This window comes from Marmota flaviventris, chromosome 11, assembly GCF_047511675.1.
Source record: "Marmota flaviventris isolate mMarFla1 chromosome 11, mMarFla1.hap1, whole genome shotgun sequence".
Taxonomy (NCBI): domain Eukaryota; kingdom Metazoa; phylum Chordata; class Mammalia; order Rodentia; family Sciuridae; genus Marmota; species Marmota flaviventris.
Window position 1 is genome coordinate 29,783,453 of NC_092508.1, and position 18,063 is coordinate 29,801,515.

The window sequence follows — 18,063 nt, forward strand, 5'->3', positions numbered from 1 at the left end:
CAATTATTATTATCATTCGGTCCAGTAATTTGCAATTCCCTTTATCTTCTTCCCTGAAAGACTCTCCAGAACCTGGTGCCTGTTATCAAAGCATCTTTGGAGGCAGGGCTCAGGGTACCAGGGACATGTGCATCCAGCTGGCCCGCAGCCGCATCCAGGGCAAGCTACTGGGAAGGGCTTTCCTTTTGTTATTCCCAGCCCCCCTCCCGTTTTTCTGGATTAGATCATGACTCTTTTATGAAGACCCAGAGGGAAATGGGATTATTAAGAGTCTTGCTGGGTAAAAGCTATTTTGTCTTTCTGACGACTTTTTTTGAGTTCAGCTGCTGAGAGGGGCCTTAAAGCCAGAGCAGAAGTTATTACCAATTCGAGAGAGCGCCTTAAACACTGCGTTCCCTGCTGAGCCCACTTTCAGTGATGAAGGATGGGAAGGGAGGAAAGGGAACAGAAAGAAGAAAGAGAGATTAAAACTAAAAGAGAAGAAGAAGAAGAAGAAAAGGTAGAGGTGAGAACACAGAAAACAGAATAAGGAAGAGAAAATGCAAAAAGAAAAAGGAGGCATAAATCTAAGATGAAAACTCAGCAGAGAATATGGGTCTCTGAAGAACAGTGTGCTGAGAGATAATCTGGTACTTATAAAACACAGACAAAGGTTTAGTGGGGAAAGAGCTAAGAATGAATAATTATTTACTTATCCCCCCCAAAATCTCATAAAAATAAAATAAACTTACCACAATGGTTAAAGTGTACTTTCTACGGTCACAAGATAGCTAACCCCACTGAAGCTGTTTGGATGATTAAATGACTTCAGAATTGGCTCACTGTGTGTCAAAACAGGATCCCACGTAGTTTGGCAGAGCACAGCCACCTTCTGGGGTAGTTATCATTATCAAACACATTTTACAGGTAAGGAAACTGAGGCACCACTGAGTGATTAAGAATCCGGATCACACATAGTACTTGGATCACAGAGCTACCAAGTGGCTGAGATGAATCTTAAACCTAGGTGGCCTGGCTCCAGTGATTCAGAAGCTGGGAAGCGCAGTGACAATTGACAATCCCCCCCAAACTTCTCAATGACAAACTTATTTGGTGGCATTTAAGGAAAGACAAACGTTTTGCCAGCTTGAAAACCCCCTTTCCTCTGCCCTTGCCAGTAATCTGCTGGTGTGAACAATGAGAGATGTGTTTGAGGCTGGGGTGTGAGAGGGCTGGAAGCACTTAACACCTCCCCCCTCCCTGCACACAGAGGTGCTAGCTCCTTGTCATCCCTGCCCCCTTTCCTGTGGCTTGTGGGGAGTTGGGAGGTGGGGGAATGATGAATAGGATGCTCAGGTCTGAAATTATGGATCATAACATCAGGAGATTTTTGTCAACACCCATTTCTCTTCTCATCCCCACTCTTCCCTATCCTAAATGCCACATTGTTATTGTTCTACTGGATGGGAGCAGCATTTTCAGAAATGGGGGATTTATTTTTATAGCACAGCTGGTCTGCCAAAGGTCACATAATTTGGCAACGTTCCCAGTGGTTAAAAATTAATTTCTCCTTATTAATACAACCAAGGTCCCATAGGATGGAAGCTCAGTCTTATCTAAACTTGACAGCTTCCTAAACCTTTACAAGAAGATTTCTCCTGAAGGGCCAGCCACAGTACAAGGCCAGTGTGTCCTGGAATCCAACCTTTCTGAATCCTGTTAGGTAATGAAACCATTAAGCCCTCAGCCACTTCTCATCAAGGCAGATAAAGCTTTGAAAAATGATGTTGGAGCTATGGGGGAAAAAAAAAACTTCTGTGAAATCATTTAATAATGAGGTGAGCCTCCTCTCCTTCTCCTCCTCCTCCTCCTCCTCCTCCTCATCATCATCGTCAAACAGCTAAGTCCTCACCTGGATAGAACACTATAAGGACTAACTTATGGGGATCAAGACATGTATCTGTCACTCAAAGTGGGTTCCTCTTTTGACAAACAATAGTCAGATGTTAATGATGATACAAAGCACTACTTGGATGTCACTTTTCAGGCCCTTTCTCCTCGTTTTAAGAAACTTCAAAGTGCTATGCTTTGAAATTACAAATTATGCAATTATAACAAATTTAGTTATAGATCTTATTGACTTTTATTTATGATTCTTGAAAATAGGGCAACTCATTTTATAAAATTAGAATGAAGTTCCCATGAGCTGAGCAGAAGAGGTGGGTTTTATAAACATAAAAGGGCTGAGGAAACACAACAAACATGGGTTGGCCAGTTCAAAGTTACTTTCTTTATGGGCTTAAAGCAGAGGGGGCATCCCTGTCAGCCACTCAGGTAAACTGGGTCCCCTTTCATTGATTGCTGTAACTCTTCTATTTCCTGAAATTTTTTTTTTTTAACTGATCTGGATAAGAGTTCAGTTTGATAACATGGCAGCCAGCACCCAGCATGAGTGACTCCACTTTGGTTTGGTTTGGTCTTCTGAGGCTTAGTACAGGAGGCCATCCAAAACAATGGCCTATAAATTTGACATAACATGCTTTTGTTCTGTTTTTAAAAACTTACCTTTAGTTTCTAAAGTCTTTCCAAACTAGATCTTTAGAGAATATATTCTAAGAACCCTATACCAGTGAACGGGACTTTTAAATCCTGTCCACTCAGAACTGTTTCAAACTAAGTCACCCCAAGTCTATTCATTTTCTTGACTGCTTCAAGGAACAGTTGCATGAGATAAAAAAACACCAGGGTCCTCAGAATGATCTAGTCTACAGTGTCTTTTCCCACTAACTGACTCCTCTTACTGTTATTCACATTTGTGCCTAGGAATATTCGTATTCCTAACCTTTTCTGTACCTAGAAGACAGAACTGGCTTTTCTGTTGCAGAATATGGATTTTATATTCAATAGCAGGGGACCAGAGCCATCTAGTAGGCAGTAAGAGTCCTGTCTGGATAGTCTGGGCTCCAGTCACTACAGCCTTCCAATCTTTCAGTTTGCCAGTTGAGTGCTCTGTGGCTTAATATCTGAAGGCTCCACAGGATGACCTAAAACTTCAAACCCAGGTGCTTCACAGTTCTGCAGGCGCATCTTGGACAAGTAGGGGCTTGCCCTGGAGCCCCGCGGGAGCTTTCCCCCTTCCACTGTTTTGCACTCTGCGCTCCTTTGGCAACTGGCAACAGCTCCCCTGCCTCCAGTGCCTGCTTCTGGGGAAAAGTTTACTGGGCGCTTATTGAATGTGGGCATGAGACCAGTCCCCAGAGCCCAGAGCAGGCTGTCCCTGTAGAATCTACTTTGCAATTTTACTTGCACACTTTTATGCTCACCCAATGGCTATCCCACATTTCTGGGGACAAAGGCTGAAAGAAATACTCCTCAAACCAATACCTGGCGCCTAGACCATCATTGCTTCTCTTTTAGGATTTGTTTGAACTCAGACCTGTCTCCCACAGCCAATTTACACCTCTTATCTGATCATCCAGTCCAGACGGAAGGTTGAATTGACCGAGTCAGCCCGTGTCCATGACAATGGTGTTAAGCCCAGCACAGATCAAAGCTCTCCGGGGAAGAGGGGAAGGGGGAGATGGTTATGGGGTACAACTTCTTTTGGCCCCGAGCTAAGCCAGAGGTCCCGGAGGTGGGAACATTAGGACTGGAAGTTGCCACCATCGCAAGAACCCGTAGTCAGGACCCCCAATGATTTCCTGAGCTATCCCCCTACCTCGCCCCATCACGCTTAACTCTAGCAAAGGAGAGTTCTGTGGTCAGGCGCTGAGGGGTAATGGCTAGCGCCAGGGGGCTCTCCTCTCCGTCAGAAATAGAAAGGAAGAGAGGCAGAGGGAGGGAGCTAAGCAGGGAACACGCGCCAATAAACCAGAGCATTGAACCACTACCCTTCCAGAGGAAATTCAACCGGAGCCGCAGAAGCTGCAGCACAGATGGGCAGGATCCTCTAAACTTGGTCTGGAAAGCTGATTCTCAGCGCCTCCGCCCCAGAAGATTCCCAGAGGGGTGATGAGTCCCCCCTACCCCGCCCATCTCCATCTCCATACATTAGCGCTACCGGTGCCCCCCAACCAGCAGCCGGGCGCCGGGAATCTGGTGGGAAAGACTAGCGGCGCAGCCCGCCCGAGGCGAAGGGTGGGGGCAGCCGTTTAATCACAGCGCGCCTCGCCTCCATTAACTTGTGTTGATATTAAAAAGAAATCAATCAGTGAAAATGAAGCATTGGCCGTGAATACTGTATTTTTCTCACGTGGAATAGCAGAGTAAGGCAGCGGGGAAGGGGCGGGAGACTCGCCGACAAATGCAGAAGCTGCTCGGGAGGAGAGCCGCAGCCGCGTTATAACTTTCTGGCATTGGGCAGAGTCAAGGAAATGCCGCAGGCTTCTCCCTGGGGGTGTCCTAGTCAGAAGAAGGAGGGGACAAGCCTGAAGGGGTTGGAGGCGGCCAGCTTCGCGGAGGCTTTAGCCTCGGTTTTGCTTTCTCTGGGAATATTTTTGCCTAATAGAATGTTTATGGATTGCTCAGCTCTGTTTCTGCTGCGTAGCCCAAACAAATCGATGCGGCGTTAGAGACGGCGCTGGGGGTGGGGTAGGGTGGGAGGGAGAGCTGGGGGCCACCACGTCTCCACCACGTGGATGCCTGTGCGCCGCGTGCTCTTCACCTGTTTCGTCGCACTGGCGGGTGCTCTGCGTGCAGCGCTTCTAGACACTGTGCAAGTTGCGCGCATTCCTGCGGCTCTGGGTGACTCCTTCCCTCCCCTCTCCGCCCTCTGCTCTGAAATTCCGCCCCAGCTTTCCTTCACCCAGCTCGGCTGGCGCTTGGGTCTTCGGCCTTGGGTCCCTGCCCCTCTGGGCAGGCTCTCTAGGGTCTGCGGTGAGCTTGCGGTGCAGAACGGAGTGCGGGGTCAGGAGGGGGCGCTCGGAGCGGAGTCAGCCAAGCTGCCCGAGTGCCCTAGCCGCGGCGGGAGGGACAGAGGCAGGCAGCTGCCATGTGGCAGGGCGGCGTGGCGAGGAGAGGAGAACCTCGTGCGCTGCGCCCCGGGTCCTCCCAGCTCAAGGGGCCGCACGCTGAGACCACAGGGTTATTTGCTTAGTTGCTCCCTCGCGCATATCTTCTGCCCTCTTTCCCCTGATTCCTTCTCGGAATCAGTTTTCGCCGCCACTGGCTGCGGCTGGGAAGGCCCTCCTCCTGGCTAGCTCACACCGGTGAGTCAGAGGTCGAGCTTGACCTCGCCCTTTGCCACCCGCTGCCAGCTACCCGGGTGCCAGTCGGTTACTCTGGCTGAAAACCTGAACAGCACACGGCTTGCGTCCGCCTTTCGGGGACCCGGAGAATATCTACTCTGGGCAGATCTTAGCTCTGGGTCCCATCCCGGGTCCGAGGCCTCCTAGAGGGTGACCTGCTCCGCGCTCCCTGCTTCAGAGCTTCTCTGGAAGTGACGCAGCGCTGCCAGGGTTGGGATGGGAGGGGGCTCTGCGGAGAGCGCGGGAGGCAGGTGGCAGAGCGGGAGTGGGTCCGAGCGGGCGTCGCACATACACGTACACACTCCATGCAGTACTCAGGGACAGATGTGCGAACAGCTGGGGTAAGAAGATGGCCCCTGAATCTTCACAGCCCCTCCTGCTTTACACAGCACACGGAACCTTAAGTTGTGTGTGTGTGCGTGCCTGTTTGTGGTGTGTGTGCCAGTGTGCGCGCACTCCCGTGCCGGGGCCTACCGGAGTCGGCGCCTGAATACATAATATACGGTGGGCTTTCTCAGCGCGCGCGCGCGCGCGCGCGCGCGGACACATACACACAGAGCAAATCACATAAACATACATAATTTACACAGCATCCAGGTCTGTGGGAGGTAATTTAATTTTGCTTCAAAGATGGGAATTTATTAAGGCAAAAAAGCAATGGGAGGCCAGAAAAATCCCCCTAAGTCGGACCTGTACCCATTCCTTGGATACGATTTGCGGCTGCCTGTAGACCCGTTACAGCAGAGAAAGAGCTGCAAACGGTTGGATTTGTGTGGCAAAGGCGTACCTCTGTCTTTCTCTCCTTCTAAAACCGAAACCAGAACCCAAACACCGCAGCTTAAAGTGGCTGTATGTGTGTGTAGGGGAAGAGGTGAGAACCAGTTTACTGGTTGCAAAGCTTCTCCTTTAGGATCTTAGCCAGTGTGCTGCTAAGAGGCCCCGGAGGCAGCAGGGAGTTAGCCCCACTACTGCGGCCATATCTTTGAAGTAAGTGCCTTGTGATTGAGGCATTTCCAGAAGTGCCCCCTCTTTCCTCCCCCCCCCCAAACACTTTTCCCTTATCCTCAATCACCTGTGGCAGCTGCTAAGAGTTGTGTTGTCAGATTCCAGACTGTTCTTAGAGGGGAGAGAAGCTCACCCTGGAGAGTGGCCCCAAGAAGGAAAGACTACCCTCGCTGGAGCCCTGAAATCAGAGATGTCTTCTCAGGGACTGTACCCCTTGCACTCCCGAAAAATGCTGGCCCAGGACTATTCTGGCCCTCACAGTGCTTATCTCTGCAGTCTATGTCCACACACTCTTTTTGGCAAGGGTTGAGTTCAAATTCCACTCAAAACTTTCAAACCACTTCACAAAAGTGAGAGGACCTTTGAGGGCCATTCAGTTGTTTTATCTAATAATTTAAAAGAAGAATGCATTAACTTACTTTCTCAGAAAAAAACACAGATGCGGGAAGGAGAACAGAGGCCACCAACCACCTTGGTGGCCAGCAGTGCCCAGTGGGAAAGCCCCTATCTCAGCCATAATCCAACTTGTTCCACTAGCCTGAGCCCTGGAATTTTGAGGAATATCTAACTCCTTCTGCAAAGAATCCACTGCATATGAAAATCCAAACTAGACTTGTCTTTCCCAAGCCCTTCAGTTAACATTGCTCAATGTAGCTAAGAGGAGGGAATGCAAATGATTTATATTTCACTGGCTAGGTTGAAGAAACTCAAGGGAGATGTGTTCTGCTTCAAGACAGGAAAAAAAAAATCCCCAAAAACTGTAATGCAAAGGCTTTGTAGTATTTTTAAACCTTTGATTCAGTCCATATGTGACATCTGAACACCGCCAAATTCTGTTACAACACACACACACACACACACATACACACACTCATAGCAGGAGAGAAAAGTTGGGTTTTAGCAGCCTTGGTGGGGTAGTGAGGGTTGGCTGGGATCTCTCTTTAATATTGAGTATTGAGGGAGTCTTTTCCTGAGCCATACTGCGTGGCCTTCCTGCATTAGCCATTGCGTTTAAAGTGGAAACCATGTTGAAATGAATAGAAAAAAAAAAAACTTTGAGGGGCTTACCTGGTTGGCCTCTCACTTCGTGTCCTGAAAAGTAGAGAGCTAAGAAAACCCAGGTGAGAGGAAACAAATCCATTTTGGAGAAGGAGGCTTTCTCCAGGGCTGGGTTGGTAAGATTCTTGTTTAATTATAAGTCTTTGTGTTTTTCTTTTATTTTCTTCCTGGCAGTGTCTTCTGCAAAGGTTTCTAGTGGTCAGCGTTTCTCTCCTGGGTCTTGGCGGCCCGTCTTCACCTTTATTCTCGCCGGAATCCCCACCTCACCAGGAGGAGGGTAGCTTCTGAAATCGGCAGTGAGGGAGCAAGCCGGGAAGAGGGGACCGGTTTCCTCTCGAAAACAAAACGCATCTATGTTCTCTTCAGTTCCTCAAAGTGTCATTTCCTTTATCCTATAACATCACGAGTATTTCCCGAAAGCCCAACGTATAATAATAATAATAATAATAAAAATCAAAGCCAAGACTTGCCTTGGGCATCACACGGCCCCAGGCAGCTGTGTGATCTCAGAGGCGTAAACTGACACACATCCCCGGGCACCCGGACCGACACGCGGGCGGAGGCACCACGGCCGGACAGACCGTGTGGGAGGCGGCCGCCCCGCTCTTGTCCTCGCCGGGTTCCCCTAGCGGGAGCCTCCCCCAACGGCTACACCCGCTTGGCCAGCCTCTCGAGGGGAGTGTGAGGAAGGAAGCTGCTGGTGCTGCGGCTGCGGCTGCTAGCGCTGCTGGTGCTGCTGCTGGTGCGGCGGCGGCGGGGATCGCCTGGGAGTGAGCGAGCCCCTCTCCGAGTTCGCTCGCGCCCGCCCTCACCTCCACCTCGCCCAGCGCCTCGCCGAGTGTCTGAGCGTCTGAGGATGTGCTGGGGACAGGCTGCGGGCTGCTGCCTCGCTCGCCTTCTCTGCCTCCCCTCCGGCTCCCCCCTGCCTTTTCAGGCCGAGCAGCATGTGGATGTCAGAGCCGCGGCAGAGCTATCTGATTACGCGCCGGCTCAGGGCCCGCCCCTTCTGTGTTCCTGATTAAAGAGGCAGCCGCGGAGACGCGCGGCGCAGAGCCGAGAGCCGCGGCACCCAGCTCCAGCGGGGCGGAGGCGGAGGCGGCTCCCCCCACTCCCTGGCCGCCGCCCGATCAAAGTTAAGGCAGCCCGCACCCGCCCGCCCCTCTCCCACTCGGCACCTCCAGCCCGCCCAGCGCACCTCTGCGCCTGGCCCTCGATGCGTCTCGCCCCGGGGAAGGAGCGCCCCCGGGCACCTCCAGGGCGCTCTGCCCTTGGCCGCACCGCGCCTGCCGGAGGGAAACTCCACGGAACCGGGGGAATTCCTCGTTCCCCTAAATTCCGTGACTCCGATGCCACACACGCAGCACCCAACACAATACCACGCGCAAGGGCGTGATGAGAGGAGTTGGGTGGCCTACGGTGTTTGGGGTAGGGAACCAGTCGCCAGCTTAGCCATGTGTTCGCACAGGCAGCAGTGCGTGGCGGCGACACACACCGTCAGTCCGGGATGAATAAACCCCCAAACACTCCTTGCGTTTACTACTCAGATCCTTTGTTGTGTCCCAAACAGCCTCCAGTGCTTTCTGGGCGAGTATTTAGTTGTGCCTGAGCTCTTAACTTGTAACTATCACAAGAAAGGCTTTTCTTCTATAAAGAATTTCTTCAGGTAATTAAATTGAACTCATCCCAGGTCCACCACCCACAAGATTTCTCCTCAAAAGGCTACTGTAACGACTTCTGTTCAAATTTCCTTTATGGAAATGTGGTCACGACGTTGAGAAAAAGAAAACAACATTATGCCAACTATTTTTCAGTGGAGGCGTTAAAACTGTTTAGATGGAGCTGCAAGCTAACAGTTGGGGAAATACTTGGATCTTTGTTTCTGAGAATGATTCCAGGGGTTCCCAACTGTCTTGTTCACTGGGTACCTATTACTATACCATCACACTTAAAAGCAACAGCTAAAATAAAGCCCTGCCCATATCCTTTTCTGCCTGCCCGCAGATTAAGAAAATTCAAGTCTGGGTGACAAGAAGCACACACATCTGACTACACCATTTTCTACTTTGCTTGTGCTTGTGGATTCTTCTGGGTGGTTTCCCTCCTTATCTGGACTTGCCATTAGCTTTGTTTATCACTTTTAGTGTTTGAAAAATCTGTAACTCCCACTTAACTGTTATTTACACTGAGATAACCAAAACAAAATTGAATCAGAAGTGATTTGCAACTAGTTGAGCCAAACCATAGAGGGATTTTACAGTGGAAACCCACAGGCTGAATATCACACTGTTAATCTTAGATGCTGGATGCAAAATGGCAGGTATCAGATGCTGAGTTCCTCCAGGAGAACATCTCCACTCCCCACCTCAAGGCTGCCTTTCATTCCCTTCACTCTCCTTTTCTCTTTCTCCCTTCCTCTTTCCTTCCTTTCTAGGCTTCAAAGCACACCCATATTATTAAAACCACAGATTTACTTTTTTTCCTCTTAAACTTCAATTGTAAAGAATGACTCCCAGCTCCAAATATTTGATGAAGAGGCAGTCTGGGTTTAGAACCTTAAGCAAAGATCTCAGTTTATGTCATTGCTAATCTAAGGACAAATAACACTATCTGCAGTGACAGTCCCTGAATGCAGAGGGTCATTTAGTTTCACCTCCCTACCACTCACCAGACATGCCAAACCATTCTAGCAAGTGCCTGACATGGGAGAATTCTGTTTCTGAGAACACTATAGCCAGATTAGATGAAGAGCATTGTGGAGAGAGGAGAGAGAGAGAGAGAGAGAGAGAGAGAGAGAGAGAGAGAGAGAGAGAGAGAGAGAGGAAACCAAAGCCATTTGGGAAGCCATAGGAATGACAACTCTGGACTTCCTGCTTTGGTTTCCTCCAGGGTCCTCAGTGTGAGTAGGGAGAAGTCAGAGGCTATTTCAATATTCTTTTCCTGGACCCTGGTCCCAGTATTAGCATTTTCACTTTTCAGAGGTGTCCTAAAGGGGGAGCTGATTTACTTCCTGGGAGCCTCTGGGATGCTGCTGCAGGACTTTTCAACTGGCCCTTTTAGCAGAGGCCTCATTTCCTTCAGTTGGGTGGCGGAGAGCCTTAGGTTCAGAGTCTGGGGACTCCAAGGAACTAGAGCATTTTCCAGACCTCTAGGGGGCAGCACTCAATAAATAATGCTACACCACCTATAGCCACAGGCCTGGCATTGCTTTTGCTTCTGAGAGCTCAATGTCTTTCATCAGACCAGGTAAAACTCAGAATGAAGCTCCCTTTCCTACAGCCCATTCTGAACAAGACCCCACCAGCCCAGGGAAGGGATTAGGATTGCTTTAACCCAAGACTTCTAAGGACTCTTGGGAATGTGAAAATGCCACATGGAAAAGAAATCTTTAGGGAAATTCTCCAGACTGGGGCTGGCTCAGACCTGTCAGCCTTGTTTTCGTCTAGACTGGAATCCCAGGGGTTTGGCTGCAGTTGGTTTGGTTTTGACCAGAGGCAAGGTGATGAAGAGCTGGGTGCTATACTTTTTCATACTGCGTGAGTCTGCTTATCTGTGCCCCATTGGAAGCCTCCCTACTAATAGGCCAGTATTTTCACTGGAAAAAATAGGTTTGAACAGAAACACCGGACTGGCTAGAAAACAGCTAAACTAGTGATGCTGGTATTGCTAGTGACATCACTCACTCACCTAGAATGTTTCATGTTATTATCCTTAATTGTGAAATAATAATAGATAATCCCATCCTACATTCCATTCCTTTGACGGAAAGGGATGTGGGGGAACATAAAACAGATTTGTAAATGATGCTAAGAGAACGCTGTCATCTTGCTACACCCTAGTGGAAAGTTGGGTGTTCCCAGCTAGACATTCCCAAACCTGGAGGTGTATCAGAATCACCTAGGGCAAGTGCTAAAAATTCAGATCCTTGAACTTTCTCCTACAGCTTAGATTCCTTAGGTCTGGAGTGATGCCTGGGAATCTGTATTTTTAGCATATATTTATGTGATGCTGATGCAAAGGCCCATAGGTCAGGTTTTTGCATAGTAATTCTGATATGTTATATTTACTCACAGACTTAATATATGCTCTTCTGTTGAAAGACATTTGGACAAGCATTTTTCACATATCCTCTCTGGCCACTTTTCAGATATGGGATAGATGTTTTAAGTTTCTGAGAGAAACTACAAGGACGTATCCTTGAAAATGTCCCAGTGGTGGGATTTCTAGCTTTACCTTGTGACTTTTAGTAGCAGCAGCATGGAACCTGCTTGAAAACACCTAACAGCTCACCTCATGGGGGTGGGAGGTTTGCAGGGACATGTTCAAAGAGCAGGTTTTCAGGGTTTATGGAGCTGGATCCAGCCCTTTCCTCACCAACCCTGGTAGCTACTAGAGGCTTGTTTTAGGTCTGGCTTTCCATCTGTGTTCATAACATTGTACTTACTAAGTGTTCATGGATGCATGACTATGCAGGAGGTATGGAAGCAAGACAGATATTGGGGTCTTGCCTCCTGGGAATGCAGCATCTAGAAGCTCCAGAAGTTTCATGCTTCCCCAATAGATACTGCCTGTCACATGTCACATGGTGCTTCTCTTATCTGAGCCCTAACATCGACAAGCTCTCACCCTGAAAGGGGGAGATAGGAGACATAATTGCGTCGTAATCTGTAATTTACCACACTGCCTTTGTTAATGTTTAGCTACATCTGTCTCAGAAGCAAAGCTTCAGTTAAAATGTAATAGGTCCTCATTTTTTTTTTCTCCTCTCTTGTTTGACATGAAGTCCAGGTTCTGGTCAATAGGGTTTTTTTCCCCTCCTTGAAAATAATCAACAATGTTTTTCAACATACTTCAACACTGCCTAGTAATTTCTTTTTGACATCAACTTTGGTAGGTTTCCAGAATCATTGCATATTTTCAAAAACTATTGAAATCTCTTTCACTCCAAACTGTCTTCTTCGGAAATAGACACTAGATCTGGGAGGAGGGAAATTTATACATGAAAACAACAACAAAAGCAGCAGCAAAATGTGCAAAATTCATTCAAACATCCCTGGAATTTTTGGTAAAAGGAATTGAAGAGGCCAAATTGTTTCCCTTCTGCTACTCTAATTTTTTATCCTTTTGGAACTTCAGTGTACCAGAAAAGATCCACATGACCCTTTGCTTTGGAGCAGCACTTCCCAGTACAACTATCTGCACTAATGGAGATATCTATGCTTTTCACACTGCTCTTCAGCATTTGAAATATGGCTTTTGCATGTACAAGTGACAGAATTTTAGGTTGATTTAATCTTATTAATTTGAATTTATGTTGTGCTTACCAGCTACCATGTGGATCAAATCCGCTTTTGATAATCAAAGGAACAGAGATGGATGGAAATCCTCACCTTCTATAAATCTGAGGCTACCACACTTGTTCACCAAGAAGGGAATCCCAGCATGAGTGGAAGCAGAAGATGCTAGATGTCTACTTGGTTAGGAAAGTAACTAACTCATACTGTTGTCTGTCATCCTGTGTCCCTTCTCTTGTCTCTTGGATGACTTTTCCAGAACATTCACAGTGAATCAGGGCTTTCCTAGTGCTTCTGGGGCTCCTGGCCTCAGTTCCAGTTAACAGAAAACACCACAGAGAACCTGGTGAGGGCACTGGAAACCTTGAGGTCAGGGTAGATGACCGTGGGTCTCAGATGTACTTGAAAAGTCTGTTAACCACATTGGGACTGTTTCCTCACTTACAGAATGAGGGAATAGTTTGAGCCCTATATGATTTTGGATTTTGGCTACAGGTCTTTTCTGACTCCATTCTCACTCATGAATTTAGTTCTGTTGGTCACCCCAAGCAATCTGAAATTAACAATCATTTATCCTTAGATGTTAATGTGTGGATGGGACCTAATTGGCTATTCCACCATCAAGTATTTGTACTGATACCTTTTCTTCAAGAGTAATAGCGAGTCTGTTAGGTGTTTTGAAAGGAATTTCAATGAGATATTTTTGAATAAAAGATTTTTCTAGACCTCCCCACAATGATTCCAGTTGGCAATCACAAAGGCCAAGAATTTATTTGTTATTTCCCAGCACTTACAGATTGTGCAATTGGAAAATTTAGGGTTATAGCCTGAATTTATTTTTATCATTTAGGAAAATCTTATTTTGTGCTGGAAATTCCCATTCTCTTACTAAAATCAAAGGTTAATTTTCTTGGAAACTTGACTTTTGCACACATGGTACACATTGCTTTTTCTTCATCCCTATCAAACTCCCACAGATTTGTAAGGGATTTTTTGTTGTTTGCTATTGCTGTTTTCAAATTTGCAACCTGTGACTTATGGTGCCTTAATTAGACATCTACATGTCAGGTGATTGTTACATTATGATGGCAAGAGCTACTAATTTGAGCATGAAAGTTGTGATGGAAAGGCAGGAGTCAGGGAGCTGACCTTTTGCTATTGAGGATACTCCAGGGTGGGTTAATTCACACCCACCATAGTCATTAGTTCTCACTCTCCTCCTCATATTTACTCCTACACAGTTTACTGAGCTGCCAATCAACCCTTAGTATCCGGATGAGTACACTGATGGGGACGGGGCTTGAGATGGTGCTTGCTTCTGCAGGGACCAAGAAATTATTTATAGAGGCAGTTTCCTTTTCAGTCTCCAGACTTAGATTCTTAGATTTCTAAGTTTAAAAAACAGAGGGGGAAAAGTAGTATATCTACATTAGAAAAAATTCAAACTGCACGAAAAGGTATTTAATGAAAACTTAGTTCCTGTCCTCCACCTCACGTTTTGCAGCTTGCCTTCCCACTGATACACATTTGGGGACTCCTCCTGGAGATATTGAGACTAAACTTCAAGTTCAGCAAAGACGCATTTGATGTTTTTCTCTAGCTTGCTTTCTTCTCTTTCCCTCTCTCTCCTCTGCTAAAGCCCAAAGTAGTAATGATCTTAACAGCCAGTAGGGGGCAGCTGTGACCAGAAAAGGAAACCACAAGTGAAAATGAACTCAAATCTTAGAGGAAGAGATGCAAAAGGAAATAAAAGGAATGCCAAAGAGAAAGGTGAAAAGATACAAGATAAACCCAGCACAAAATAAAAGGAAGTGGAGAATGAGGTAACAGTATTAAAAAGCAAAAAAAAGAGAGTGTGTGTGTGTGTGTGTGTGTGTGTGAGAGAGAGAGAGAGAGAGAGAGAGAGAGAGAGAGAGAGATAATGTGTGTGTTAGAGAGAGAGTGAGCAATTTTGAAAGGCCAAAAGATTATATAAGGTGTGTGTATGTGTGTATGTTTGTTTAAAAAAAAATCTGTAGAACTCGAATTGGTTAAATATGAGCAGAAGCAGGGGGTTATCTTTTTCCGAACCAGAAGGCATTTGGGGCTGGACTTTAACTTCTCAGCATTACACTGAAGGGTTCTGAGTGTCCTGTGTCCATTGGGCTTGGGATGTGATGGTGGGCGTGGAAAGGAGCAGCCCCTTCCTTTACAGAATGCTTAAGAATATTCCTAGGCTCACAAGGCAGCAAGCAGAATGAGCCTGACTATAAAGGGGTATTTCTATTTCTCTGTGCAGCAAAACTCAGAAATGAGGGAATGGCTTTCCTTTTGAAGCTGACGTGGTAATCAAAGTGCTTTCAGGTGTACTTCGGGCAAACCTCCCCTGATTTCAGCAGGTTAACTTCATTAAAGCTTCTAGTTACTTTAATGTTTTCTACCCAACCCCCAACCGGGTACATTAAGTGGAAACAAGCCCTCGTGAGAGTTCTGTACCCTAACATTTTGCATCGTGAATAGAACACAGGGGCAATGTTTATGCTGGGAAATTATTAAATGGAAAATTGCTTCTAGAGCATAATAAACACAATCACGTTTAGTTAATGTCTTCTTGTCTCTAATCGAAACTTTCCCTCCCCAAAAGTAAAAGAAATGACAAAAACTTTAGGAAGTCCTAATCTAGAGTCACCTGATAAAACTTGAAAGGCTTGAGCATCCTGTTTGTGATTTGCTAAATCTGATTCAGAAGACAGAATACACCCAACCTATCCTAAATTCTACACCAATGTCACTCTTCAAAATCTGATGAAAACTTTCCTATCAGAATCAAGGCACTGGATCTCAATTGCCCTTCATGGTTGCTGGATTCATATTATTTACTGAAAACTGAGGATGGGCAGGGACATTCTGGGAATGCTGTGGTTATTAAAGGAAAATCAGGGGTGCATTTGCCATAAGGAACCCCTAAACTGTGTGCCAGATGCATTCGGGGCAAGTGGGCACTGGAGTTTTGATGAATTAGGGTAGATTGTAATGTGTGCTGTGTTAAAACAGTGGTCATTTTGCAGAATTTGGGGTTTCCCCCAGAACCTAAAGTAAGAAGCTCTTTCTGATTTCATCTCTAGAAAGTTCCCCTTTTCTGGGGCATAGATTGTTGAAGTTTAGATTCCAAGAAGTTTTAAAATTTCTACTGCCATCATGACCAAACAAAAACCTCTCTGACCAAAAGCCATCTGCTTCCCTTTAAGTTACTACCCTCAAGATTAATTACAAATTTACTTGTCTTTGTGTCTCTTTGTTAGACTTTGACAGGGACATAGGAGGCCAAAACATTGCCCATATCATTTCCTATTTCATTTGATCATAATTTAGAAGAAATGTAATTTTGGTCTTTCAACACCACTGGAAGTGTTTTCCTCTTGCTGTATCTGACTGCTAATGTTACTATAAAAAGCATAGCTTCCTCTACACAGAGATCTTCCAGTCCTCAGAAAATGGAAACACTTTAGAGGAAAGGGGTATTTTAGGGAAAGACAATCTAATAATATTAGTCATTAATTTAACAATATAAGATGATATTTCCTAGGGAACTCAGGGCCCTGAACACCTGGCTTTTGGGTCGACACTTCAAACCTTGTGTTAAATCCCTCTTATCTCTATGATTCTATTTTAATGCTCATAAAAGGTATGTTGTTATTCCACAGCAATAGCCTTACTAAACCATTTGGGTAAATTTATACTCAATATAGAGCAGGGTATAATTTAGAGCCTTCAGTGAGTCAAAAAAATATTCATTGAGCACTTATTATATGCCAAGCTCTGCGTGGGTAGAATTATAGCCAACAGTACATTGGCCAACATGCCTGTTTTCAGTAGATTTACTTTTAGACAGCAATGAACAGGATTGTTTCAGATGGTGATAGTGAGTAGGAGAAAATAAAATAATAGAATGTGATAGAGACCAGCAAACAGCACACAGGAAATCTGGTTTAGCCTTTCTACTAACCAAGGGTCTAATATAAGCAAGTAACCCAGTTCAGGCTCAATCTCTCATCTTTAAGATAAGGACTTGTGGGGGAAAAAAAAGAAGAGGACAACAAAAAGAAAAAGGTAAGGGGTTGTGCAACATTGGTGTTTTCCAAAGTTTAGTCAGAGACTCATTAGTGGGTTGTAAAATCGATCTAGAAGATTATGATTGGCATTTAAAAAACTGTCACAGACAAGAATAAAATAAGAGGACATACTGTTTCATGAGACTTGTTTCTATATATACATGAATATGGAAATATGCATGTATATATGTGTTTCATGTACACATGAACACAAATAAGAATTGTGTGTCATGTTTTTTTACTGGGTAGCAGTAAATCAAATGACCTCTAAAACATTTTTAAGCTTTCGAACTCTGATTCTATTGAATTTTTATAGCAATAGTCCAATGTAGCATAGTTTTTGCTTACTTTTACCTATCATAAAATAAATAGCGTTGCCCAAGGCTCCCAGTGTTTAACTCAGCTTCGGGCATCATGATTGGTGCTTGATAAATGTTTTTCAAATTAATAGAAATAAGATTTATATACTAGATCTTATAATAAATACCGCAGACTAACATGAATCATCAAAAAACTTACCAATTAACATATCAGAATAATTTATTATATTTTCCCAAATACCAACCTTACAAACCAAATTCAAAATGATATTGTCCTTTCTCCTGCTGATATTGGGAACTTCCTTTTCTTAGAATTTTCAGAAACTCTGTTAAGACTAAAAGGGGAAAAAGAAAAAGCTTAAAGTGTTCTTTTCCAAATAGGGCACACTGCCTTTTACCCTCTTATGACTGTAATCCAATAAACCCTTTGGACTGTTTAAAGAAAGAAAGGAATTAGTGGGGACATTTTTCTATTTCTTGTCCTTGGGGACCCAGGTAATTCAGTCTTCCTAAAAATTCTTTTGACCTTGTGCGTTTTTCATTTGTTAAGTCACTTTCTGCATAGCAGCAATCTTACTTTAACACAAACTTTTTCCTTACTTATGGTTTAAGTAGTAAGCTTTGTAGTCTCAGAATCATTTTTTAAATTATGCATTTGATTAGAAATAGATGACCCAAGTCTTCCATCCTTGATCTCTGGGAACCCTTGTTGACATCCATTGGGAAGGGAGAATCGGACCGAGGAGATCCCATTGAGGAATCAATGATATATCATCCTTAAGAAAGGCAGAGTCAATGGACCCCTCTCAGAGCCCAATGCACATGGCCATGAGTTAATTTTCAAGTCCATTTCCTTAATTGTCTGCAAATCCATGGCCAGGCAAATTGACTCAGAGTTTAAGATTGCTGCACCCAACCTTCTGTAACCATGCCCTCCCACCTTCCCACAAGCAGAGCAGACACACACATACCAAGAAGAAACATCAGCAAGCCAGCACCCAAGACACTTTGGAGCTGCTCACCCAGTACATGCCAATGGCCATGGTCCAGTTTCCACGAAAGGGCACCTTGT

General features: G+C 45.5%; 1 protein-coding gene across 3 annotated transcripts in view; it reads right to left on the reverse strand.

The window, feature by feature from the left end:
* The window catches only part of Nrp2 (neuropilin 2), a 115,489-nt gene extending 107,249 nt beyond the window's left edge, over positions 1–8,240 (reverse strand). For all 3 annotated transcript variants that reach the window (XM_027941935.3, XM_071618877.1, XM_071618876.1), the window contains exon 1: positions 7,299–8,240. In XM_027941935.3, the coding sequence (XP_027797736.2) occupies positions 7,299–7,371 (73 nt within the window). In that variant the 5' untranslated portion in view covers positions 7,372–8,240. The remainder of the gene's footprint in view (positions 1–7,298) is intronic.
* Between the last annotated feature and the right edge of the window lie 9,823 nt (positions 8,241–18,063).